The sequence below is a fragment of the Anoplophora glabripennis genome, unplaced genomic scaffold, assembly GCF_000390285.2.
Source record: "Anoplophora glabripennis isolate ALB-LARVAE unplaced genomic scaffold, Agla_2.0 scaffold28, whole genome shotgun sequence".
Lineage (NCBI taxonomy): Eukaryota > Metazoa > Arthropoda > Insecta > Coleoptera > Cerambycidae > Anoplophora > Anoplophora glabripennis.
In genome coordinates this window covers 930977-958412 of record NW_019416423.1, presented here as the reverse complement: position 1 = coordinate 958412, position 27436 = coordinate 930977, and the positions used below count along the sequence as shown (strand labels likewise).

At 37.4% G+C, this 27436-nt stretch overlaps 2 protein-coding genes across 3 annotated transcripts; both read left to right on the top strand.

Moving 5' to 3' along the window:
* Positions 1-442: 442 nt before the first annotated feature.
* LOC108909869 (PHD finger protein rhinoceros) lies at positions 443-15798 on the top strand. 2 transcript variants are annotated; one of them, XM_018714305.1, is made up of 5 exons: positions 443-529; positions 1423-1468; positions 1599-1705; positions 3283-3599; positions 7225-15798. In XM_018714305.1, exons 3-5 carry the CDS (start codon positions 1640-1642, stop codon positions 15158-15160), a joined length of 8319 nt encoding a protein of 2772 aa, XP_018569821.1. In that variant the 5' UTR covers positions 443-529; positions 1423-1468; positions 1599-1639; the 3' UTR covers positions 15161-15798. The 2 variants fall into 2 exon arrangements, with proteins under 2 accessions (XP_018569821.1, XP_018569820.1); XM_018714304.1 differs by lacking the exon at positions 443-529 and adding an exon at positions 905-990.
* A 2024-nt stretch (positions 15799-17822) lies between these two features.
* Positions 17823-23217, top strand: LOC108909891 (valine--tRNA ligase). The gene is made up of 12 exons (XM_018714351.1): positions 17823-18034; positions 18093-18266; positions 18644-18771; positions 18840-19004; positions 19157-19358; positions 19418-19831; positions 19997-20142; positions 20220-20433; positions 20725-21023; positions 21133-21670; positions 21905-22232; positions 22600-23217. The coding sequence occupies exons 1-12, from the start codon at positions 17873-17875 to the stop codon at positions 22980-22982; spliced, it is 3153 nt and encodes a 1050-aa protein (XP_018569867.1). The 5' UTR covers positions 17823-17872; the 3' UTR covers positions 22983-23217.
* Positions 23218-27436: the final 4219 nt, after the last annotated feature.

Here is a 27436-nt window from a genome sequence, read left to right as displayed (position 1 = left end):
TTTCGAACGTATCAACTTTCTACTCTAGTTACAGTTATCGTCAAATTCAGTGTTAAAGAACGCACTACTGAGTTCTATTTGCAACTTTTGTAAGACATTAGGTATTTTTTTAACTTAAAGAATTTTCCATTTATGTGAATCAAAAATAAAACTTTTAAAAATTATATAATAAAGATAAATTAAAGTTTAAAGTTATTGTTTTTGCTATATATACTTATTATACTGTAGGTTTATGGTATTGATAGAACAATAATAAACTTGTGAAAATAGGCATTGATATACATCATCGTAAATTTATATTGGTTAGTAGATGATAAGTGATTAAGTAGTTTATTTACATTTTACATAAATAAACGTATTTTGGAAAAAATATTCAATCATTTTCACCCCCGCCAGAAAATGTTATTCCGCATTGAAATCACGTGACCCGTACAGACCAGTTATTTTTTTAGTAATGATGGCGCCAAATATTAATTTCTAGTTTTGTGATAGTACAAACAATCGGAATGAAGATTTTGCTTCAATTTCCGTAAGAATTTTTCCCAAATAACTAAAAAGAAATAGAAAACGTATTGTTTTTATCTAAATAAACGATTAACATATTTCGATAACTAGAAAATGTGTAATGAGGACATGTTGATGAACATCAAAGAGAGATAGAGTTATACACATTTTATAACTTTCATCGAGGAAATGTTTCACGGTGTCAAAACACAATCAGTCTACGAATGATTGAAAATCGCTTACACTTTATTTACAACTTATTATAAACTTTACTGTTGATATTACGCGTATAATATGATGAAATTCCTGATTGAGAAAAGAGACGAAAGGATAGTTCACTAATTCGTCTTTGCTGTGTCGACTGGAAAGTGCTGCCCCCTATATTGTCAATGTTGTTAGGCTTACCAAATGGAGTCTAATGGAGTGTCGATTTAATCAAAATCCTTTGAAAAATCAATCGAAAGCATGAAAGACTTTAGAGAAATGGTAACAAACAGGATATTTTTTCAAAACGTTTTTGTTGAAAATGTGTAAAACTGTGATCGTGCAAGTGATAGCTAAATAGTGAAATGTTTACAATGTAGACATGGGAGACACCTCTGCTGTTTGTCACTAAATTTTGCAAGATTATTACCTGTATTATTTATATTATCGTTTCTTACGCATGAAATTTACTTTCCTTGCATGTCAGACGACGTATTTATTAATTTTGGAAAAGCAAAAATAGTCTCCCTCAACACTGTTCAGGATAGCCAAAGGCAATATAAAAGTCCTTTATATTTTTTTAGTTTTAGTTGTTGCAGCAATTTAATAGCTTTAAACATGCTGCAGAAGGTGTATTTATAAGTAGAGTGTAGTCTAATCTTTGATTTTATCTAAAAATAAAAGGGATACTAATTGTTGCTTTTTTTGTTGCAGACGTAATTATATATTTACTGAAGTTCCCTTACTGGATAACTATGTAGTAAGTACAAGCACTTTGCTTACTCCTTTATTAAATCTCTATCAGTTGAAAAGAAAATATGTCTTGAAAATATCAAGAAAAATTCAGTTATGGTTATGGTAATATTCATTATATACATCATTACTTTTAGGTTGTGCAGAAGAGTCGATCTACCTGCACAACATAAGTGCGATGTCACAGAGAGTGAAAAGGCCTAACCGTTCTGAAGATGGCTCAGTTCCTGTTAAGAGGCGTAAAGTGAGTTTGACACATTTTTGTTATATTTCAGTTCTAATAAATAACATCGAATTGTCTGGAAGATTTTTATCAATGGTGAAAAACAAAGCGTTATCATTTCTAACATTAATGAAAACAACTTGAATTGTGAGATGCAAAGGCAAAGAATATACAAATTTGTCAATATTGAATACTATGTGTAGTTGTACGAGACTATTTTAATTGTCTAATTATTATTGATTATTTAGAGAGAGTATGGAAATTCTATTTCCTAATTGTTAAAACTAAAAAAATTAATTATAGATTGTTTCATCAAAGAAATTATGCTGCGTAATTTTGTTGGGTATGTATCATTTGTGTTTTAGAATATACCGTTACTTGAAAAGTATTAAATTATACTAATTCAAAGTAATTCTAAACATATTCCTAAAATTCTTATCGAATTAAATTATTAAAATTTTTTTAAGTTATTTTCAATTGGCGTAATACCTTTCAAGTAAGGTAAAAGCGCAATAAGAGAATTAAAAAAACGGAATATTTGTGTTCTTTAAATGACTGCTAGTTAAATTTAGAAAAGTAGGTATATATGTACAAAAGATTTTATTTTTTTGTAAGTTTTGTAAGTTATTCTTTTGATGCTTTATTATAACCAGGCCAGTAGTAAAATATATATGGAAATTTCTATTTTCCGTGTACATTTGTTAATGAAATTCAATAGTTTCTAAAAAAAAATTCAAAGTAAACTACATTAAGAATAATGTGAGTATAATACGTTAAATATTTAAATGTAGTTGATAGTTCTACAGAGGTAGATTAAGCGTTAAAACATAGTACAACATGGAAAACAGTAACAAGAAATAGTGGCGTTAACTCTAATTAGAAACGCACCTAAAAATAAAACAGTTTGGGGGCTGGAAGCGAAATAACGTAATTGTGATAATGCCTCTACATAAAGTTTACTAATTCTTATAATTTTATATACAGTGAAATTTGGTTATTACTACTTTGTTTTTATGGACCGACCACATATTTGACATATTTCGACCTTAGATAGTTTCATATAAATTCATTTTCAGTTTGCTTATGTCCATTTAGTATAATACGATTTCACCGTCTCTTGTTGTAAAGCAACTACACCCTAATTCGAAAAACAGTGTAATGTTTTCCAAAGAGAAATTTGCAGGCTTCAACAAAATAAAAAACGAACTTGTTGCATTCAATTGTGTATATATTTTCCAATTTTTGTCGACAACTTGAAAGCAGTGTGCCGATTACTTACACTTACTAAAAACTATGTCTTATTCCATGTTATTCGGGTTTTAATTTTTGTAATTGCTACAAAAAAACATTTTTCATATTGCTTTGTGTTTTTAATGGAGCAAAAGTTAAGTTCCATTTAATTTTAAATTTTGATAAGGTGAGCTGTTGAAACAAAATTGTAACTTGTCACTTTGACACCAAAATTTAATTATCACTAGAAATAGTATATTACTACCAACAGCGTTTCTTACCAGTTTAGTTTCGAGTTCGTGTTATATATTTCCGTTTATTTATTGGCGTTTGAACAAGGCATTAATTCTAATTAATTATGCGATCAGCGGACGGCGGCCGAGGAAGAGGAAGCGGCCTCCCTGGCAGCGGGGACGTGGCAGCCGAGATCTAATGACCTGAAGAGCATTTACAATCGCACCACTACCGAAGCACCAGCCGAACTGTTCCGCAAAGATCTGATCAGCGCCATGAAACTGCCCGATTCAGAACCGTTGGCATCGGACGAGTATTGGGTTATTGTGGACCAGTGGAAACAGGAGTGGGAACGAGGCGTCCAAGTTCCCGTCAACCCAGATTCATTGCCAGAACCCAGCGTCACCATTAGCCATTGTAATAACTTTAAAGTTCAACAGGAGTTCAGATTGTAAGTACACCTTTTTTGCGATGTTAATGAAATTATGGCACGTTGTGATAGCACGGACGGATATGTCTAATTTAAACGGATGTGTAACAATCGTATTAAAGTAACGGAGTGTTTTAATTGTCGATATAATTATTTTCGATTCTATTGGCGGTATATCCTGATCCAGGTCCATAGTTCAGAAAATTCGTTTTAAATATTAGCGACAGTTTGTATAAGGTGTCCAGAAACGAGTTTCTACATATTAAAAAAGTTTTGCAGTACCACATTGTAGTAGACATGGACTTTTGAATAGACATACGTTTTTCTAAATCATAAAAAATTATTTAGTTGCAAATTTTGTAAAACGAGTATTAATTACACTAGAATATCCTCATCGATCTATAACTATTGTAGAAAATTGGAGAACCATTTCAGCGACGTTCAGCAATAGATATTTTTCGTAGTAAATAAAATTATGTTGTGCGTTGTGTCAAAATCTTTACTAAATAAAAGAAATAATATACAATAGAACGATACATTATTTAAATAAAACAAATATTTTTGAAGACTAGCAGCTACTAACCTTTGAAATATGGCAGTTTCATCTCTGACCACTTTGTATAAAATTTCCTCTCCCAGGAATGTAAACATTTTACACCTATGAGGATTAGACAGGGGAAACCACATAATTATTTACCCCCTTTACCATTGCGTTTGTAGGAACACCTACTCACCTACTTGCCAATATACCTGGCTGGTAGTAGAACCTTGATTATCCGACCTATTGTGGATCAGCACTAGGTCGGATAATGGAAAAAGTCGGATAATTCGGGTTCATTTATTTTTATTATTTTTTTAAGAAATAAAACAGCAGAAATCCGACAGGTCGTCGGATGTCAGATAATACGGATGAATGTCGGTTAACACAGAATCGCCGTTTTGGCCACGATGTTGGAAAATCGGGAGGACGGATAAAGCGAGGTCGGATAACCGAGGTTCTACTGTATATGAAACTTGCCATGTTCTTGGCAAATACTCAGTAGTATATACAAAAATCAACATAGACTTAATATTTCTAATATTCATCTTAATATTTTTAATATTTTATATATTTATTATTATTTATATTTTTAATATTTCTTCTAATATTTCATTGTCAAAGACAAAATTTTATTATTACTTTTATTCGTTTAAATAACAATTGCCTCTTTTTGTGGCAATTCTTTAGTTTTGACGGCGTTAACTAGCAGATGACGTAAGCTCTTCTAAAACTGCGGACAGCGTCAGCAATTCATACAGCTCACTTGCCCTATATATCTAATTTCTGCTATTAACGCTCAATTTCTTTAAAGAGAATATCGTCGTTGATAACACAAAGGGACGTAAGCACCAAAAGCGCTATTCAGTAGTTTCTTTGGACAAGTAAATTTTTTGTGATATGTATGATTCAAAAAGAGACTGGTGAAATTTCTTTTTGTCGCTTATTTATTTACGACTTAATACTACTTTCATAAGCGGATTTAATTTTATTACGTAAATACAGTAAAAGTATATTATTAGTTTTTACTCTAAATGTTGGGTGGCTGGAAAGTGTTTCCAGAAAAATCAAAGAGTAGCAAGTTACTTGGCAAGAAGCAAGTAGCGACTAGTTGGCTAAAAAAATATTTAATACAAGTTGAAAGTGTGTTTGAACGTTGTCTTGTGAGTATTTCTTGTAGAAAATCCAAATTGGTGATAATTAAAACTTTAAAAGTTATGTATTTAATCAAATTGTTGATCAGTGATTTCTTATACAATGCACGTGTAAAAATTAGAGCAGCAAATTACTAAAAGACATTGGTATCAATTTTTATGTGCACGTCCTTCGATATATGTATCTCCTTTATGATTTGTTAACGTTTTGGAAAGTATTTCCACTTATTTTTGAACGTACTGTTTAAATGAGCATATTTCTCTTCATACAGATTTTTAAATTTTATGATAAGATATGTAAATATTTTCAAGTATTTTATTCATAACAGTGAAATAAAAGCATAATAAATTTAAAATGAAGTGTTCAAAATCTTAATAATTTGAGTATTAATGAGATTTCCGAATGCAAATTATTCCCTTAATTAGTCAAAACGCTAATAAGTGACATTTTGCCCCTTCATTAAATAGCCCCTGTCAAAATAATATTGTATTTCAAATATCCACCTGTAAATCGTTGCTGAAAATTTGTTTTTCCAAGTAACTTAGTAATTTTCTTGACCGAAGCGAATTATATTACAGGGTAACATAATGTGCTTAACAGCTTTTAACGAAAAGTAAAAGTTTATATGTTAAAAATATATAATTTAAAAAAATTACATGACTCGAATTACTTCCTGGAGAAATATTAAAGTTGGACTTACATTAGTTGCTAAACGATTACATTACCTAAATTTGGCTGTTGGTTGGTTTAATTACTAATTATTACGATATTTTGTTATCAAAAAATATCTAAATACTGTTTTATAATAGTTATTGTAATTGGCTTAAATATAATCTGATAAATTTAGAGATTATTTTAGCAAAAATCTGTTACTGTTCAACTGGTGGAATAATTTTTCACAAATGCATAGCACTTCGTTATTCAAGGGTCAAAATTAATTTTAAAGTTATTTTAGCCAAATTACATTCTTACTTGGTTGTTTTTTATTTGAATGTAATAAAATATTGGGGAACCCCATCCCTTTGGCCATTCTGTAATTTTTTTATAAGTAAACCTGTGATTGCCTAAATTACATTTTTTGATATAAAGTTCATTTTTTAAGATTTTTTCTCCTGTGAAATATTGTGAAATTAGGGTATTTCCATTTCAATAGGTTATAAAAAAATAAAATATTAATTTTATTCATAAAATTAACGAAAGGCTTCAACTATTTATTTTTTCCAAAGGTATGAACCATTTTATATGTTTCGGACGGCTTTAGCACACTTAGCCAGCATTTTAAGAAACACATTTATATGAATTATTTTTCTAATATATAAAATTTTTCCGAATATAAAAAAGGGAATTCTTAAATACCCAGTATTTCATATTTTTTTACTCAAAATTTGTAATAGATATGAAGAAAACAAATTGCAAACTAAAAAATGTGAATTAGAAGATAGCTTTTGTATAAAAAGTGATATGGGGTGGTTAAAAGGGTTAAGATTGATTTCTATATAAATTGTCTTATTTTGATCTCTGGTTTTTGTATAAATTGAATTATTTTGATCAAAAGAATCTGCTTTTTTTGTATAAATTGACTTATTTTGATCAAAAGAATATCTGGTTTTATGTTTTCTGCAAATTTTGAATATCGTATAAACATTACACGTAATAAATACATGATCCATCAAAGATCTTTTCAAAATCTTATTCATGATTGAGTTTTTCATTATCTCAACCTGATTTTAAAAATGTCCTGATTAATTCTGGTTCGTCAACTATCTTAAATCGATTCTCTACCATGATAATTTCAACACGTGATCTTCCACAATCGTGTTGTTAGCCCAAAGTTTTCAAAAATAAGAAATATATATGTTCGAAAAAAATTGTTTTTTTCTTAATGTTCATGTATTGTTCCACAAATTTCTAAATATCGCTGTAGTCCAATACATGTATTTTCTTTATTTTCAGACCAAAAAATAAATACATACGAATTACTAAAGATGAGAACTTTAAACCGGAAGAGCATCTCCTATCCCACGCCCCAACCCAAGCGGAGGCAGCTTGTTCGTACGATCTGGACGAATGCGATGTAGCTTGGCTAAAAATTCTAAACTCGGAGCGAGCTGCGGCGGGTTTGGGCGCCATCTACGAGGATCAGTTAGAGAGGGTGATCGAGAGGTTGGAACTTTGTTGTTGGGATAAGATACAGTCTATCCTCAAGAACGAGGAGGGTTTAGGAATCGAATATGATGAAAATGTAATATGTGATGTTTGTCGATCTCCAGATTCTGAAGAAGGCAATGAAATGGTGTTTTGTGATAGTTGCAATATATGCGTTCATCAGGCATGCTATGGCATCACTCGAATACCCGATGGGCAGTGGCTCTGTTGTACGTGCAACATCGGGAAGAGGCCGGAGTGCGTGCTTTGTCCAAATAAGGGGGGTGCCATGAAATCCACTAGATCGGGACAGAAGTGGGCTCATGTCTCTTGTGCGTTATGGATACCTGAAGTTAGTATAGGTTGTGTAGAAAAAATGGAACCAATAACCAAGATCTCCGGTATCCCATCTAGCAGGTGGGCCCTAATTTGTGTGTTGTGTCGTGAGAGGGTAGGTGCTTGCATACAGTGTTCCGTAAAGACATGTAAAACCGCATATCACGTCACTTGTGCATTTAAACACGGTTTAGAGATGCGGGCAATCATAGAAGACGAGAATGCGGACGATGGCGTGAAGTTACGGTCTTACTGCGAGAAACATAGTAAGTCCAGTAAGAAGGAGAAGAGCATCTGTTCGGGATCCGAGGATGATGATTGCAAACGTAAGAAACGGAAAGACATGACGTCCGAGGAAAAGAACCAAGCGAGGGCTGCTCGTCTTCAAGAAATCGAAGCCGAGTTCTTTAAACACGTCACCGTTAAGGACGTCTCCATCCATTTGGACACCGACAACGAGGCGCTGCAATACATTTACAATTACTGGAAGCTTAAGAGGAAAGCGGGTCACAACAAACCGCTGCTCCCTCCTAAATCGGAAGACGTAGACATGCTTTCCCATAAACGCGAACAGGCCGATTTGGAGAAAATGAAAATGTTTGTGCAATTAAGACAGGACTTGGAAAGAGTGAGAAATCTGTGTTACATGGTGAGCAGAAGGGAAAAACTGTCGAGGACTTTCTTTCGGTTGAGGGAGCAGACTTTTCACAAGCAAGCGGCTGTACTCGATTCAGTTCACTCACTGCCTACTACGGTTGTCCAAGCCGTAATCGAGGCCAACCACGGACCATCAATATACGACCGTTTATACTCGCACAATGAAGCTGAAGATCACACCTCCGATTTCGACGTAATTTTGGCCAGGATCGCCGGCGTAAAATCCCCTACACATTCGGGCGATGAACATAAACCCGAGATTAACGGTTTATTCAAAGACGTTAAAAATAATCCTTACAAAAAGTATTACAACGGCTCCTCGAAAAGAAGGAGCGGTAGTTTATACGGCAGCAGCTTGTCCAGCGCTAGCAGTAGCGACGAACGGCCCAAAGACAACAAAGAGAATCGTTTACACAGCACTTCTGAGGATGAGAAACCGTCTATATCAAATCTGAACAAGAAAACGTCCCCGCATAAGCAGACTAGCCCTGCTAAAGTGCAGGATAAAAGGCGACAAAAGAAGCATAGTATATCCCGAAGTAAGATAGAAAGCAGTAGCGAGGAAGAAATAAATCCTCCTACCAAAAAAGAATGGACCCAGGGCTCTCGATCAAGATTAAGTCAGGTGGAACGCGAACTGGGCGAGTCATGCAGTGACAGTGACGATCTTATGCCAATTCGTTCAACTCAGAAAACCGACAATCAAAAGAATGTGAAGTCTATGTCGTCTATTTATTCCGATAGCGATAGCTCAGACGTATCCATGAAGAACGACGATAAGTCGTCAAATAACACAAACGACTCGCAAAATAAATTACGTACTAAAGCAGCTGTAAAGGAATTCTCCCAGAAACCGTCTACATCTAAGAGTCCCAATAAGAGTAGTCCGGAAAATAAAAAGAAACTCAAGAACGACGATATGCGAAAGGACAGTAACTCGAAGAAGAAAGATTATGTTCCTTCCGATCTCATAGTACCTCAGAGGCAGGCGGCCAAGAAAGCCACGGAAAATCTGAAATCAAACACTTCGTCGAGAGCTAAAGAACATTTGGCGCCTGGTGAAGATTCCAGTAAAACTGAAGAAAAACATAAACAGAAGGCGAAACTGAAATCGACTAAAGACGTTAGAGACCTTCCCAAGGAAGAAGAGAAAGTGAAGGATAAAAAGAAAGAAAAAGAGAACAAACCGGCTTCTGATATATTTGATATCGACAAGGAGGTCGAGAAAAGTGATATGCAAGAAATTTTGGCATACGTTCCTCAGAGACAGGCCGCTAAGAAAGCTGCCGAACACATTAAAAGTGGACTCGGCAAACCGACTTCGCTCTCATCAGATCCTCCTCCTGCTACTGAAGCGGACAAACCCAGAAAGGAATTAGAGTATGTAAAAACAAAAAAGGATCTGGAAAGTAAAAAGCCGGAATTGAGGAAAGAACCCGAGTCTGTCAAGACTGCCAAAGTTTCTGAAACCAAACGCAAGTCTTCCACAAACTCAACGAGTACATCGTCTTCCTCGACCAGCAGTTCCTCGGATTCCTCAACCAGCACCAGTTCCGATAGTGACGACGAACCAGAGAAACCACAACCGCGATCGGAGAGTCTTTTCTCAACCTCACCCCGAGAAACGACTAAGCGGAGCACAGCCAAGGACTGGCCCTTTCTTGACAAGGGACCTAGGCCCGCGGCATCCTCTGGTTCCTCAAGCTCGAGCGATTCCAGTGCCCCCTCCTCTCCCAGAAAACTTCCTTCTCCACCACCACCACCACCCCCTAAATCAGACTCTCCATCGCATGCCGCACCACCCGAACAACCAACTAAGTCACTCAGAAAGAGCACTGATAAGAAGCAGTCTCCAACAGCTTCTAAGAGAGAAGAACAGACACGACCACGGGGAAGAGGACGTGCACCCCGAGGCCGTCCGAGGACATCCAACTCTGGTGATCGGATCGGAGATGCTGATGTCAGGCCTAGAGATATGTCTGATGGCCAATGTGTCAGTGTGGAAGGAGAACGAGCTAAAATTAGGAAGGGGAAACAATCTGCAGGAGATGAGTTGGGAGATAACGTCGAGAAAGAGATCGCCAAGTCCAGAAAGTTATCGTCTCCGGTCAAGAAAACGGACAAGAAGTTAAAGGACATCAAACAGTCGGAAATTGAAAATTTAGAAAAAGAAATATTGGAAAGAAAGGCGGGAAAAGAAGGATTAAGTAAAACCAAATCTACACTCGATAGATTGTTCGGTTCGTCTGAGAAAGTAAAGGATGATGATGTTCTCGTGGAAAAACCTCAAAGGGTAGAAAAATTGGAAAGAACAAAAAGGGAGTATGCGAAACCTCCAGAGAAACAAACAAAGTTGCCAGAAAAAGTGATACTAGCTCCAGAGAAGTTAACGATATCTGATAAACGATACAAATCGACTGAAAAATTGTTGAAATCTCCTGTAGATAAACAAAATAAAGTATTTGATAAATGCTCCACGTTTTCCGAAAAATCAGAAAAACCATCCGACAAGCCTTCTAAAATTTCTGTTTCTAAATCAGAGAAATTACCGAAATTACTTGAAAAGGATTCAAAATCTCTCGAAAGACTACCCGATATATCCGAAAACATTGAAAAAGCTATAACACCGACAGAAAAATATAAACCCATGGAAAAAATATCGAAATCCGAACAATTAGTTAAACTTCCAAATCAGGAACTGAAGGAGCAAATAGAGAAAAAGGGAGAATTCAAAGATGGATTGGATAAAAAATTGGCAAACAAAAAATTATCCTCGAAAAACAGAAGCATAGACGACATCTTTGCTGCTAAGTTGTCCAGTAGTGAAAGTAAGGAAAATAAGTTGGAACTTAAGAAGCCACCGACTCCTAAACAAATTAAAACCTCCGAAGAGATTACCATCGCTGATAAAATTGTCGACGATCATTTGCAATCGCATAAAGCTAACGAACTCTTTATTCGTCAAGCAGAAACCGTTCAAGACATCTATAACGTAACGTCAGACGTTACGAAATCCTTAACAATCGAATTGGAATACGAAAAGAAAAGCGCTCTTAAACCGGTCGGCGTAACAAATCAAGTTCTGCAGAATCGTTCCATATTCTCGCCCCAGCCGCACGCGAAAGATGCCGATATAGTAGATTTTAACTTTGACGACATCGGAATTTCTAAAGACGATATCATGAAGAGTTCATTCACTTGGAATAATTTCACTGGAAACAGAGAGGATACAAAAGAAGATAGTGCCAGAGAAACGCTAAATCTTGTTGAAAAATTGCGCATGGAATTGTCAAAGAAGTCTACCGGATGCGATGCAGACGACGCCACCACCAGCAATGAAGTTGAAAGTGAGAGAGTGGATTTCACGGAACAAGTCGTTCCAGATAATCACACGGAGCCCATTCAGAAAGATCTTGCCCCCAAATCAGTAGAGATCCCCGCGGTTAACCTAGAGTTGAAGGTCCACGTAACAGAATCGGAACCTGCGAGACATTTCGAGGAGAAAACGCATAATCAGAGCCATCAACAGCCTCATTCTGATTATGGGTACCTTAATTGCGATACTAATTTGCCCCTCGAGCCGCACAAAAATATTCCCATTCAGCAACACGAAGGTCTTACAGACCACACGGCTCCTGTCGAAGGGGATGAGAGATGGGTACCCCCCAGCGAAAGTTTCCCAAACATACAACCTGTAGATCCTACGAACTACTTAAACGATTCCGTTCCACACGTAGATCCCCATTATCTGGAACAATATACAAACTCAGGCACACAAGAACATCACAAAAACCCGCCAGCTTTAAACTCGGTTCCTTCCCAATTAGAAGTAAGGATGCAGGAAGAACCCCTTAAAAACCAATCGCCCTCCCTCCACGATAGAATAGACAGAAGAATCTCACAGACTCCCCTCATAGATCCAGCCTCCTTGGACTGCATGCCTAGTCCGTCTCCGTACGCAAACATCCATCCCCAGGCCAAGTGGGCGGATAGCGAACTCATGCCCAATCGCAGATCTTCGTCGAGTTCTGCGGCGTCAACGTCTAGTTCCAGTTCCAGAAGAGACGACGAAGAGGTGCGACTGCAAGATGTGAGATTAGTCAATCATTCTACATTAGACATGACGCCTTATTTGCCACCTCAGGTACCCCCTTTTCCTCCCAATTCTTTAGACAATTTCGGAGCTTACTCTGATGGATCCTGCTATCCCGTCAGCTTGTTCCCTCCTCCCAACCTTAATACTCAACTAGCATTCCCCACAACAGGTACTGCGGCGATGTTTCCACCAGCATTTGGGGCTCCATTTCCCACTCCACATTCGCTACCACCCATGCCTAAACCCGTAGATGAGTCTATTCCGTTCTCGTCCACCTGTACGGCAGCGTTTACCTCCTCCCAGCATAACATGGCCTTGACAGCCGCCATGGTAAATTTACCGCCGTCGACCCCCAAACCGCTGGAGCAGCAATTAGAAGAACAGCTCTTGGCACCACCAGCAGAACCTCCGGTATGCAATCAGCCGGGTTTAACGCCGACGACGAGCGCAGAGGAAGTCGTACCATCTCCGGCGCTCAGCAACGCAACTCCGACGGCTACCAGTGCATTACCTTCGCCTAGCACGTCTTTGAAGTCCAATAGTTCTGCCGGTAAGAAGTCGCCAACCAAACCCACACGGACCTCGGCGAGAGTTACTTCACAAATGTTGAACAAATCGCCAGCAAAGAGTCCGGGTAAGAGCCCCCGGCAAGAAGCGGCTCTTAAACAGTCGGGGCCGGGACGAGGGAGAGGAGAAAGTAAGAGAGGTTCGGGGAAATCGGGCGCTTCCAGGGCGCCCACCGCTACTAGGGGTAGGGGCAGGGGCCGAGGCAGAGGCAGGGGCAGCCATCACAACGATTTCGACTATATCGGCAGTGGTACGATTCACACGAAGCTAGTCGGAACCGTTTACGACCTCGATTTCGACGACGATATTTCCAATGACAACATGACCGACTTGAAGGCTATGAGGGAAAGGAGAAAGTCGGTGGATATCCACGAAAGGAAGTTCGATTCCTTCTCGTCCACGAGAAATTCCCCTCGTTCCCCTAAGTTTTCGAGCCCCTCGCAGGTGTCGCATAAAAATAGAGGTTACAATGCCGATTTAAGGGAGCTACGACCCCCAACTCCTATCGAGGATAGTAGATCCAAAACCGACATATCCCTAACTAGTTCAGATAACGAGCCCGCCCAAATATTCCCGGACGTTACGCCGCTATTTCCGGGTCCCGTCGACATGAGAACGTACAATAGCAATTTCGATCAGCAATCGTACACCGAACAGAACTTGTTAAGCGCCTTTGCTACCGGCACAACGGAAACGCAGGTGCACGAGGATATCGACGAGGACTTTGAGAAAGCTCTTCACACGGCGTTAACTGCCAAGAAACCGGTGGAACCGCCTCCGTCTGACATGAGTAGTAATATAAAAGTTTCTCTTTCCGACTCCCGAAATCAGCTGAAGGTGAAGATTAAAGGACCGATTGCAAACTATACAGCCAACGAGACTCCTCTACCTCCGCCCACCGTCGATCCTATCGTCGTGTCTACCATCAATTCTGTAACGAATAACGCAATAAGCAGTGCCTCGATCGGAATATCCTCAGGTGGTACGTCTAATTTGCGACGAATGAGAAAGAAGGAGCTGTTACGGCAGTATTGTTCTCAAGACATGAATATGGACGATCAACCGAATAATCCGGGGTACGTTGCGCCTGCCGCTCCCACCATTAGTCGTAATATCATTACCATTCCAAAGGCAGTAGCTTCTATGACCAGCATACCCACGAAAGACGATTACAGGGACTATAGAACGGGTCCGGACGATTTCTTGGAGAGCAAACATCACCGGAAGGAATCCAAAGCGAGACCCGGCGGACTCTCTAGAGAACTGCGTCAGCTGGATTTGTCGTTGGACGACGACGGTCACCTAGAAAGGAGGAGAAGTGTGGGTTCCGTGGGGAGCAATAATTCCGGCTTGTCTACCAGTTTCGAATCGACTCTATCCAAAAGGAGAGGTCGCCCTCCCAGACCAATACAACAGCCGACGGCGCCGAAGCTTAAAATCAAGATCGGCACCAATAATAGCATCGTGGGCACGTCCAGGGTGGACGACAAGAAAGATAGGATAAGGCCGCCCAAGAAACGTATTACCACCATAAGCATGGCGACGGTGGAAGATCTGAAACGGGAGAGTATGAAATTCAGGAAAAAAGTGATGCAGGAACTGAAGATCAAGAAGAAGAAGGATAAAAGCGAGAAGAGGAAAAAGAAGAAGCTTAAGTCTGAAGTACAAATTATATCTAACCAAGGCGCGAATCCGACCAAACTCATAATTCGGTTCGGTAAGAAGAGCAGTGACGGTGATAGTGACAAACGGACGAGCGGTGAAACGAGCAATAGCGCGATGAACGAAAGCAGAACTGACGTGAAAGACAGTGTAAGGGAAGCGGAGCTTCCGGGTGCGTTAGGTAGCAAAAGTGACAAGCCGCCTATGAAACTGACTCCGATAAAGTTAAAACTGTCGAGGTGCCAGGAGGGGTCGGGCTACATAATGAAGCCCACCACTTCCGTGCCGAGTACAGAAAAGGCGGAGGAGACGCAGGCCGTGCAGCCGGGCCAGCCGCCTCCCGAGCCCCCTCCACCCCCCGTTAGCCTTCCAGATGCTGCGCAGCCCCCCACCGCCACCCTGAAAAAAGACTGTGAAGTTAGATGATAATTGTGTATAATGCAATCTGTCGACTTGTAACATAATATTAGGCGACCAGTGAGGCAGACTTGTACAGACTAGGCTAGCTGCTATTCACTTGTTTCAATCCACATTGTTAAGCTGTCTAGTATATGTGTAGGCTAAGCGAGCACATGTATGTCATTATTTCAGTGTACAAAGTCAATTACAGCCGCAAACGTGTAATCATATTTTTGTACATATTGTAAGTTATGGTAATTGTGAATATACATATAGTACTAATTTATATATTTCATTTAAAATGATTAACTCGTGTTGACAATTTTGATAGATAGACTCGTTATAGAATTTCATCAGATATTGTACAGAACAAATGGCTTGAGTGCAATTTTATTGGTTGTTGTTGTGAGAGCCATCGATTGATTTTATTAATATTGTACAGTTTTATTCTTTAACTCGTTGTCCGACGGACAGTGTAGTATAAATTACTTAAAGATTTTATTATTAACTTTTTATAGTTGTATATTAATTTTATTTTTTATATCTGATATGTTTTTAAGTGTACGAGTTGTATATTTTTTACTACAAGTATTAAAGCACAAGCCATTTGTTGTTTCATGTTACATGATACAAATAATTATAATAAATATGAAATATGAACAAAACGACGGTTTTCTATTATCAATCCAAGACCCTTCACTTATCGTTTTCTTTTTTTTTTACTTGATACGCCACTGTACAATGAGAAGCACAACACTCATGTTATTTAATTTGTATATTTTGTTTATAAGCCGGACTGTAAGATTTATGTGTATTGTTAAAGAAATGTACACATAGTTGAATCATAAATTATATTCAGTTTTATATAAAAAATCCTTGTGTTATAATTTATTCACCCGCTAGCCCGTAAAATTATTTTAGTTTTCCGTCACCGAATCGGCCTGTTACCACGTTATTTTCAAAATGAAATTAATATTAAAAAAAAACGAATTATCTTCATAAATAAAAATGGAATTTGTGCATTGTGCTTTTAAATTCACTGACAGTGGAATTTTTGAAGCTTGAAAATACAGGGTGATCTAAAATTTAGTGTGAATCTACCTAGAAAAATTAATATGCAACTTTACATAAGAAGTTATTTCTTTTTAAATAGATATTTTGACACAAAATTCCGAATGAGATTCAAATTACTTATAATAATGATAATCATTAAAAAAATCTTTTGAAGTATCCTCTTCTACCATGTCAATAATACTACTAACATTTCCGAGAAAAAAAACAATGCTTGTATAAAAAATTTACAATTATATTTTCTGTTTAAATTTGTGTAAATTATCATTGAGGATGAATAATAAATTTGAAACCCGTATTTTTCGATTTAAGAAGATTAAAATTATGTGCGTTGTAATGTCAGTAAGCCAAATTTCAAATTCAGCGCCAAATGCAAATTTTTTAGTACGTGGTCCATAGACTAGCCAATTTAAAACGGATTAATCCCCTAACAAACGGTTGGCACTACGCACAACAACGGCGCTCTCGGTGACTGTATGAAGAAATGCTGACAGTTGCGGCATTTTTGAATCTGCATATTTGCGTTTTATAAAATTTATTATGTATAGCAAAAATACTAAATCGTCGAGTTGAACCGCATCTGAAGAGTTGTGACTCAAATACAGTACAACCGGGAAAGTTCAGTATTTCCCACGCATGTAATAAGTGGACACCAATACTATAACGTAATATATATATATTTACATGAGTATAAGGAAAATAACAGAACATAGGCATACACGAAAACATTTATTATTTCACCATTATATGTTTTGTGATTTCACCTGTTATTTAACAACTATTGATATCTTCTATAAATAAGATTTAAGGAAGGAGGCGAAAGGAACTCGTTTAAAAAAAAGACGAACTTGGTCAGAACTCTACTGGAAGTGAATTAACCAAAGTGACCAAAGAGGCTTTAGTTTTGGCGAAAATAGTACCTATTAGCAAGTAATATCAGTTCAGAGTAACTCTAAGTTGCTATTAGCTACTAATAGTTACTATTTTTGTCAAATCGAAAGGCCCTCAAGTGTGTAAAACAAATACAGCTATTATCACGATCTATAAATATACCGTGGATCAATATCAAATCTGTTTATTTTTATCTGCTCATAGACTTTCAGGAAGGCCCATGATTATATGCAAGTTCAAATTCCAAATATTTGATCATGCAGTTTGCTCAAATTTCTATATAATTATACCTATAATTAGCTGTTGTGAGCTCAAACAACGGAACATGAAATTGCACGGTCTAACTAAAATTTGGATGATATGCATATTGCTTAGACAAAACATATATTGTAGCCTGCATATCATATAGCCAACGACCGCAAATTGATAGCCAACCTAGAACGACCATAACCTTTATTACTCGCATTTTATGCACGATGATACAAATTTAGTTTAGAACATCATAAGTCAAACAAAATATTTTAAAATTCGCTGTTTCTTCTGTATCAACAAATATTTTCTTTATTTGCTTCACACGGGCTGAAGCTGTTGGATCAGTTATTTTGGTACTAGTCATATTGGATATTTGACAGACTACGCAATCTAGATTTTTTGTAGATTTGTGGATGTCTTAGGTCAGACACGGCACGGTGCGTTACGATTCGATTCACATTTGATTTGACATTTACGTGCCGAAAATCGGAGAGTATAGAAGAGTGTGGTTATTTATTTCTAACTATGGCTGATAAAGCGGAAAACATTACTCAAAATGGGGATGTTGCACCCCCGAAGTCTGCAAAACAGTTGGCTAAGGAAGCTGCAAAACAGGCCAAATTGGATAAGCTAAAGCAGAAATTAGAAAAGCAGCAAACTGCAGCACCAAAGAAGGACAAGGATGAGGTAAATTTGAACAGGGAACATATGTTGTAAATGGTTTTAAATAAATATTTTCTTGTAGAAGAAGGAAAAGAAAAAGGATATCAAGGAAGCTGCAATGTACACAGTGCCTACTCCAGAAGGTAACAAAAAGGATATTTTAAATCTACTGCCAGACGCCTACAGCCCAAAATATGTTGAAGCTGCATGGTACAGTTGGTGGGAAAAGCAGAAGTTTTTCAAACCTGAATATGGGGTACGTTATAGAATTTTTAGTTGATGTATATATAATTTGTTCGAAGTGTTATAATTATGTGCCAATCTAACTTAGGTACTGTAACTTTTTTAAAATTGCATCATAGTGGTGTACTTTTACATTTTCCCTAATATTGGAACTAAAGAAAGAAAAAAAATATATGTGAAACGTTTTTTTATTTTAATTAAATATTGTGTGATGTCTTTAAGAAAAATTCAATGCATGGAGCAATAAATTAAAGTATTGATTGAGTAAATCTTGATGGTATTTCTTTGCTTTGATTATTAACTCTTTAATATTTAATAGACAAGAAAAAAATATAAAAATAGAACCATTTCAGAATTGTAGTTTTTTGTAAGTAACTATTTGTATTGCAGCGTAAATCTATTGCCGAACCAAACTCAAAAGGGACATTTGTTGTCGTAATTCCACCACCAAATGTAACAGGTTCGCTGCATTTGGGTCATGCTCTCACCAACGCCATTCAGGATTCAATTGTAAGATGGTGAGTATGATCAGTTTTTTTGGGTTCCTTTAAGGATAGTAAAGTTATTGATTCGTTGTAATTTTAAGGCATCGAATGAGAGGGGAAACAACATTGTGGAATCCCGGATGTGACCATGCTGGTATTGCCACTCAAGTAGTCGTTGAGAAAAAGTTATGGCGGGAGGAACAGAAAACGCGCCATGATATTGGAAGGGAAAATTTTATACAGAAGGTCTGGAAATGGAAGGACGAGTAAGACTTTTTTGCTTTTATAGAACATTTTCCACGCGTGTCTGTTTGATGATTGAAAACTCTTTCTGATTGCTCTAATTATGACAAATATAAAATTTGGAATAAATGTAATTTTATTCGGCAAATTTTTATTGATTACAAATCGTCTTTAGGAAAGGTGTACGTATATACCATCAGTTAAAAAAAATGGGTTCCTCTTATGATTGGGACAGAGCCGCTTTTACAATGGAACCTAAACTATGTCGAGCTGTGACTGAAGCATTTGTCAGACTGCATGAAGATGGCACAATCTACAGATCAAACAGACTTGTAAATTGGTCATGCACTTTAAAATCGGCTATTTCTGATATCGAGGTAAAAAAAACACTTCATGTCTTGCGATATATGACGTCAAGTAAATGAACCATTTTTAGGTGGATAAGATTGAGCTTCCCGGTCGTACTTTCCTCTCCGTGCCTGGTTATAAAGAAAAAATCGAATTCGGGGTATTGATACACTTTGCTTACCAAGTCGAGGGTTCAGATGAAAAATTAATAGTCGCCACTACTCGCGTAGAGACCATGTTAGGTGATACAGCTGTGGCGGTACACCCCGACGATGACAGATATAAGCATCTACACGGAAAATATGTTGTACATCCATTTTGCGACAGGAAAATTCCTATTGTCGCAGACGATTTCGTAGAGCTTGGTTTCGGTACAGGGGCGGTAAAAATTACACCTGCTCATGATCCCAATGATTATGAGGTCGGAAAACGACATAATCTGCCTTTTGTTACCATTTTTGATGACGAGGGTAACATCGTGGGAGACTATGGCAAGTTTACGGTAAGTACCCCAAAAACATTCACGTCTTAATAAACAAATTCTTCTACAATGACGCAAGACTTGCGGTGGTGGAGGTGGTTATAATTTCAGCGGTGGTTAACATTTCTGTTTTTGATATTACGTAGATTTTTTTTCATTTTACGCTCGCCTTAAACTACTTTTTAGGGAATGAAAAGATTCCATGCAAGAAAGGAAATCATCAATGTCTTGAAAGAAAAAGGTTTATATGTGGAGACTACAAACAATCCTATGGTAGTGCCGATTTGCAGTCGCAGTAAAGACATTGTAGAACCGATGCTTAAACCTCAGTGGTATGTGTAACGACTCGATTAAATCTGTTTTGATTACAAAACGTCAAAAATAGTATAACATTGAAAACGTTTGGTAGGTACGTAAGCTGCGGGGAAATGGCCGGCAAAGCTGTTAAAGCCGTCGAGTCTGGAGATCTAAAGATTATCCCCGAGATGCATATAAAGACCTGGAACCACTGGATGGATGGGATTCGGGATTGGTGTATTTCTAGGCAGCTATGGTGGGGTCATAGAATACCGGCGTATTTTGTAACGTTGAAAAGCAAACCGACTAAGGATGCTGCTTCAGCAGTAAGTCTCCCAATTTTTTATTATTTTTTAAATAAATATCTTTTTTTCTTCAAATTGCCAGTGTGGTGAGGAAATGTCGAGGGCAAGTAGAATTTAAATCACTTTTGAAATTCGAAAACTGCCGTAAAATCTTTGTTCATTTCACTTTCCCACCTCGTCCATACTTATAGTAGGATCATATTCGATGCAAAGTAATAAATCATTGCCTGTTAAGGGATCCAGTGCAATACGGTTTTAAGGGGTTTACAAATTGAATATTTAACATTGTTATGTTCAATTTCCTGTTTTTAGTCGGAGGATGATAATCGTTGGGTATCAGGCAGAACCGAAGAAGAGGCTCTGAAGAAAGCTGCTAAGAAATTTAACACTACAGAAGATGACATAATTCTTAAGCAAGATGAAGACGTCTTGGACACGTGGTTCTCGTCTGCTTTATTTCCATTCTCTATATTCGGTTGGCCGAATGAAACAGAAGACCTTCGAGTTTTCTACCCGACTTCCCTCTTGGAAACCGGCCACGACATTCTCTTCTTTTGGGTGGCGAGGATGGTGTTCTTCGGCCAGAAGTTATTGGGGAAACTACCTTTTAAGTAAGTTCAATTATTTTGTCAAAATAACAATTAAAACTACAGATTACATTTAGACTAACTTTTTTAAAAGCCGTCTTTCACATTCCACAAAATTTTCACACACTTTCAGGGAGGTATATTTGCATCCTATTGTCCGAGACGCTCACGGAAGAAAAATGAGCAAATCCCTCGGGAACGTGATCGACCCGATGGACGTAATTACCGGCATATCCCTCGAGGACCTCCACAAGCAACTCTACGACAGCAACCTGGACCCCTTGGAGATCGAGAAGGCCAAGCTGGGCCAGCGGCAGGACTACCCCGACGGCATTCCGGAATGCGGTACCGACGCGCTTCGCTTTGCCTTGTGCGCCATGTGTTCCGGAAGAGACATCAACCTGGACATTTTAAGGGTGCAGGGCTACAGATTTTTCTGCAATAAAATCTGGAACGCCACCAGATTCGCCCTTACGTACCTTGCGGAGGATTTCCGTGCGCCCGTAGATAACAGGGTGATTGGAAACGAGAGTTTGATGGATCTTTGGATGCTCAGCAGACTAGCTACTGCTGTTGCAGATTCCAATAAGGGTTTCAGCTCTTACGATTTCACCCTGGTCACTACCGCCATATACAACGTTTGGTTGTACGAACTCTGTGATGTCTATTTGGTGAGTGATTTTCTGTTAATAATGTCAATTTTGGTCAAAATTAAATTATTCCTGCAAATCTACATTGGTATATAACACATTTTGCCTATTTGCACGCATATGACATGAAAGAAACGCCTAAGCTGGAAAGTAATGGATCGAGAAATGAAACCACGCAGTGTTGGTCGTCTCTTTTTGTGCATGATAAGCAAACATTTCTATGTAAACGTAAACGAATGTCATTCTGTTTTTCAGGAATGTCTCAAGCCGGTTTTTGCTAGCGACGATGAAGACGCAAAGTCGACAGCTCAGATAACCCTCTACAGAGCTCTTGAGGTCGGACTACGTTTATTGTCTCCCTTCATGCCCTTCATTACCGAGGAACTTTACCAACGCCTACCTAGACATGCCGAAGTAGTGGAAAAAATTCCTAGCATTTGCGTAGCGCCTTATCCCGATAGTCAGGAATGCCGTTGGAAGAATGACGTTATCGAAGGCGAAGTGGAATTTATACAGAAAGTGGCCAGAAGCATCAGGTCCGCCAGGAGTGACTACAATCTTCCAAATAAAACCAAAACTGAAGGTAATTGTTGGGTTGCGCCCCATAAATATTTCAATTAAAATTAATATTCCTAACATCATTTTCTTGAAGAAATAATTTCATTTAAAAAATATATCAGAAATTAATAGATTTTCACCTGATTCGTTCGACGATTTGACTGATGACATTGTGGGAGACAACTACTCTGCGGATTAATCTCTGACCAGACATATTGTCAGTTACAAGTGTTTCGTCTAGTGGCGATGCAGGTCTTGCTTTCGTAGCAGGTTGCTCTCTGTCAGTTTGATTGAATCGATAGCTTAGGCATGTTATATTTTTTTATATTTTCCTTTTGGTTTCCGAGACGTCAGTTTAGACATTGTGAAATTTTCATTTTTCCTTTTTTCAGTTTATCTGCAGTGCGGCGATGAGATCACGGCCGAAATGATAGTCAATTACAGTTCCGCCCTGCAGACTTTGGCGTATTGTTCAAAAACCGTCGTTAACGAGAAGGCACCCCAGGGTTGCGCTATAATCACCGTGTCGGATAAATGCGAGGTGAACTTACTTCTAAAGGGCCTGATAGATCCGACGAAGGAGATTGGAAAAATTCAGAAAAAACTGGACTTTTTACAGGGAACTAAAGAGAAAGTTACCAAAGCCATGAGCGCAGCCGATTACGAGTCAAAGGTGCCAGGGGAAGTTCAGCAGGCGAATACGGAGAAGTTAAATCAGACGTGCGTGGAAATATCTAGGTTAGAGGCAGCGTTACGATCTCTGAGATTAATGTAAGCGAAGAAATTTGACGGTCGTCGGTCTGAAGTGCATGCAATAATATGTTTATTTATATGTAGCGCAATTTTTATTTATTTTATTATATATACACGGTGATTGTTAGTAATCGTAATTACTGCTATTTATACACATTTTTTACCTTTTTTACCTAAGAACAATCACACAGTATTATAGTTTAAGCTTTACCATGTATTCGGGTTTTACCATTATGAAATAAAAGCAATTGCCACTATCCTTGCAGTCTGATTTATTGACAATGGTACTTGGACAAATTGATCTTAAAATTTAATGAGAAACAAAAAATAGGGGCAAGTTGGCATAGCTGTGGATGTGTTTTTTCTTTAATTAATTGCCCAGACTAGTTTTTAGGAAAAGGGAAGGGCAGAGTATTTCTGCATCACTTTCATTTGTACAAGCTATACGGGTTCCGATAAATTGGAAAAAATTTATCAAGACTGCAGACCAAAAATGTTTAGAACTGACAATCTGAAACGATTCTGGAGAACCATAACGGCTCTAACTAATCCAAAACTGCATTCAGTTCCTTTCTAGGACCTCCAGATTTTCGATTTTTTTTCCTTAACTCTCACTTACAAAAACCCTTTGTATTCAGCGACCCCAGTTGCATACGGAACCGTCTTTAGAAAAGCACTCATTTTTTCAGAATTTTCATGTACCATTTATTTTCCCAAAAATTTCGCAGAACGACCAATCCAAAACTGTATTCAGTTCCTCTCTAGCTCCACTAGTTCTGGAAATTTACCAATTTTTTAGTCGTTCCATTTCAGTTTTTGTTTAGCAGGCAACACACAATACAATGCTTGTGTATACTTGGCTGCATAAGAATTCTTGAAACTATATATTCTAGATTTTGAATAAATTAGCAACACATTTATAAATAAATCAGAAAATTCTGAAAAAATTCCAGTAAACTACAACGGCCCTTATCAATCCAAAACTGCTCAGTTCCTCTTTAATTCCACAAGTTTTCGAGATGTCTATTTTTTTCTTGACGGAGGCTTTTGCACTAAAACCGGCCATCACAGCGTGTTTGGCGAACCCAGTTGCGTACGGAACCGCCTTTAGAAAAGACGATACGCCGTATCTAGTTTGGGCCGCAGAATACGCCGATGTATTACGCTTTTTTTGTAAGTTGCTTTCCTGAAAAAAAAATTGAAAATCCCGAAAATTACGCCAGTTAGAGAGAAATTCGTTTTAGTTTTGGATTTGCCAATATCGTTATAGCCTGGAGAAATTTTTTCAGATTTTACCGAGACCCTAAAATTTTTTTTCCAAAAAATCAATAGACCCATCAATTTTCTAAAAAATTTTTAGACCTCTAAAAATTCTGAAAAAATTCAGGTACACAATAACGGCCCTGACTAATCCAAAACTGCCGTCAGTTCCTCTCCAGATCCGCCAGTTTTCGAGATTTTTTATATTTTTCCGAGCTCCAAAAATTTTTTCTCCGAAAAATCGATAGGCAGTCATCGATTTTGTCAAAAATTTTTAGGAGTCTGAAAATTCTGAAAAAATTCAAGTAGACATTAACGGCCCTGACTAATCGAAAACTACCGTCAGTTCCTCTCTAGCTCTGTCAGTTTTCGAGATTTTTTATATTTTTCCTTCGTTCCAAAGTTTTTGTTAGATAGGCAACATACAATACATACGTGTGTATACTTGGCTGCATAATAATTCCTAAAACCGCCTATAGACACCCACTTTAATTTTTTGACGATAATTTTCATGTAAATTCTAAAAAAATTAGAATGCCGTCAAAGACTACACCTACAGACCGATATTTTGTAAGTTGCTTTCCTCAAGAAAAAAATTGAATATCTCGAAAATTACGCGAGCTAGAGAGAAATTCGTTTTAGTTTTGGATTTGCCAGTATCGTTATAATCTGGAAGAATTTTTTCAGATATTTCCGAGCCTCTAAAATTTTTTCACCGAAAAGTCGATAGGCTATAGTCGATCGATTTTCTCAAAAATTTGTAGGAGTCTGAAAATTCTAAAAAAATTCAGGTAGGCAATAACGACCCTGACCAATCCAAAACTTCCTTCAGCTCCTCTCCAGTTCTACTAGTTTACGAGATTTTTTAATTTCTTTCAAGTGTTTATTTGGTAGGCAACTCACAATACATACATGAATATACTTGGCTGCATAAGAATTCTTAAAATTCTAAATATTACTGATTTTGGGTAAATGCATTAAAAATTAACAACACAATTATAAATAAATCTTCCTTTATTTATAAAACAGTAACATAATTTCCCAGTTTTCTAATGTAGCTTAACAATTCACAATAAAAAGACACAGAAACAAAACATCTCACCTACACAGAAAAAAGTCGGTTTATACTCGATACAGCCAATGCAATCACGTTAAAGCAACTTTTTATTCTCCTCCGTATAACAATATATCCTCAAAGAACCGAATTTAGAAAAGCACTTTAATTTTTTGACAACTCATCGATTTTCTCAAAAATGTTTAGGATTCAGAAAAATCTGAAAAAATTCAGGTGAACAGCCCTGATCAATCCAAAACTGCATTCAGTTCCACTCTGGCTCCTCCAGATTACGAGATTTTCGATGATTTTGCTTAATGGTGGCACTTGGAAAAAACTGACTACCCCAGTATGTTTAGCCACCCCAGTTGCGTATGGAACCGCTATTAGAAAAGCACTTCAATTTTTTGACAATCTTCATGGACTAGTCCATTGATTTTCTCAAAAAATTCGAAAATATTTTTTATGATATGGCATTTGGACAAAAACGGACCATATCAACATAGTCAGCGCCTTCAAATTATTATTATTTAATTTGGTATTTATTTTTCGACAGGTCTCATCAACTCCATCAATTTTACATGAAACAGAAAAATCTGAAAAAAATTCAACTATACTCCGCGGTCGAAATTATAGAGAGTGACTCATCGCTAGCTTTTGGACTAGTAAGGGGGATGAAGCGTGCCGGGAACGAAAATCCATTGGCGTGTCTGCGTAAAAGGCAACAAGATATAGAAAATATTGAAAAAAGATAATAAAATATAACATCTAATATTTTTTTACGGTTTGCTATAAACGGCACTTTGATCCATTTTAATTATTACAGCATTTTAAAACGTCCCAGTTGTGTTTTTTTAATTTATAAATTTATTATAGCCATTGAATTAGATCCCTTGTCTACGCTTATGCCATGACGTTTCTCAGGACGGATAAATCAAGTCCATTTACACCCACTAAAAAAGCAACGCCCTATTCCCTAACAAGTGCAAAAGACAGAGATAGAATACAGATCGATGTTCAGTGTAATTCAGTCTATAGGCGATTATAGATTCTACCGATGTGCGTAGCGAGCGGCACAAAGATAAATAAAATCTTTCCCGTATAAAAATCATTTTATATTTTATACACATTATGGTAATAGTGTTTTTATATTATGTCTGAGTCACTCTCTATAATTTCGACCGCGGAGTATAGACTATAAAATCGGGAGAATCACGAGATGAAATCAGTTCCTTTTTTACCTGTAAGACTGCAAGGGTTTTCAAGATTTTCATATATCTGTAGGTACACATGCCGCAAGCGACCCATATTTTAATTACGACGTCAATAACGCCATCCTGACGCCACCCGGGACGCAACAGGGTTCCAAAAAAAAAGGTCAACGGTAGATAGGCGCCAAGGACCGGGTACTTCTGCAAGCGACTTCACACCAAGACGACTCTCCAGCGAACACTCGTCCTGACAACACGTATTCCTTTTCACAAACGTTTTCAATAAAAATACTTATTTTTACCGCTGAGAGAGCGTTTTATTTTTGCTGTACAGCGAAAGCAACCACTCCAACTGCAGGACGAGTGATCGCTGGAGAGTCGGTCTTGGTGTGGAGTCGGTAGCAGAAGTACCTGGTCCTTGGCGCCAATCTGCCGGGGTCGTCTTCCGGGAACCCTGGTGCGTCCGGGCGCTCTTGACGCAACACTCAAAATGGGTCACTTGCAACATGTGTACCCACATATTTTTATGAACTGCGGCATTTGCACAAAAACAAACAACACCAACATATTCAGCACCCTCGAATACAAAGACGGAACCTGAAAGCGCAATTTGTGAATCAAAGAGTGAATCAGAAAAACAAACGAATAATTTACAAATTTTAATATCAGTTATTGAATGTGCAAATTAACAAAACAAATCGGTATTAAAATTACATAATAGGTAAATCTCTAAAATCAAAATTTTATACGTATATCACAGCTAATTCTATATTTAAATATAAATAAATCCAATGCAGTGTCTTTTTGATTTCACGATATGTGGCAGGTATGTATTTATATTTTCTACCTATCATTAAAATTGTGCTTAGTATTAAAAAATATCTTTTACTGCTATTGCTGTGAAAGGAAATAATAACAATAAATATGTAATAAAAAAAGGTAAAAGAGTAT

What these genes read in the sequence shown, in the direction of transcription:
- LOC108909869 (XM_018714305.1), top strand. Translation starts at nt 1,640, where the DNA reads ATGTCACAGAGAGTGAAAAGGCCTAACCGTTCTGAAGATGGCTCAGTT. An exon ending in TTCCTGTTAAGAGGCGTAAA is followed by an intron (nt 1,706 to 3,282) that starts GTGAGTTTGACA and finishes TTATGCGATCAG; the next exon opens with CGGACGGCGGCCGAGGAAGA. An exon ending in GTTCAACAGGAGTTCAGATT is followed by an intron (nt 3,600 to 7,224) that starts GTAAGTACACCT and finishes CTTTATTTTCAG; the next exon opens with ACCAAAAAATAAATACATAC.
- LOC108909891 (XM_018714351.1), top strand. Translation starts at nt 17,873, where the DNA reads ATGGCTGATAAAGCGGAAAACATTACTCAAAATGGGGATGTTGCACCC. An exon ending in CGGCTATTTCTGATATCGAG is followed by an intron (nt 19,359 to 19,417) that starts GTAAAAAAAACA and finishes AACCATTTTTAG; the next exon opens with GTGGATAAGATTGAGCTTCC. An exon ending in CCGATGCTTAAACCTCAGTG is followed by an intron (nt 20,143 to 20,219) that starts GTATGTGTAACG and finishes AACGTTTGGTAG; the next exon opens with GTACGTAAGCTGCGGGGAAA.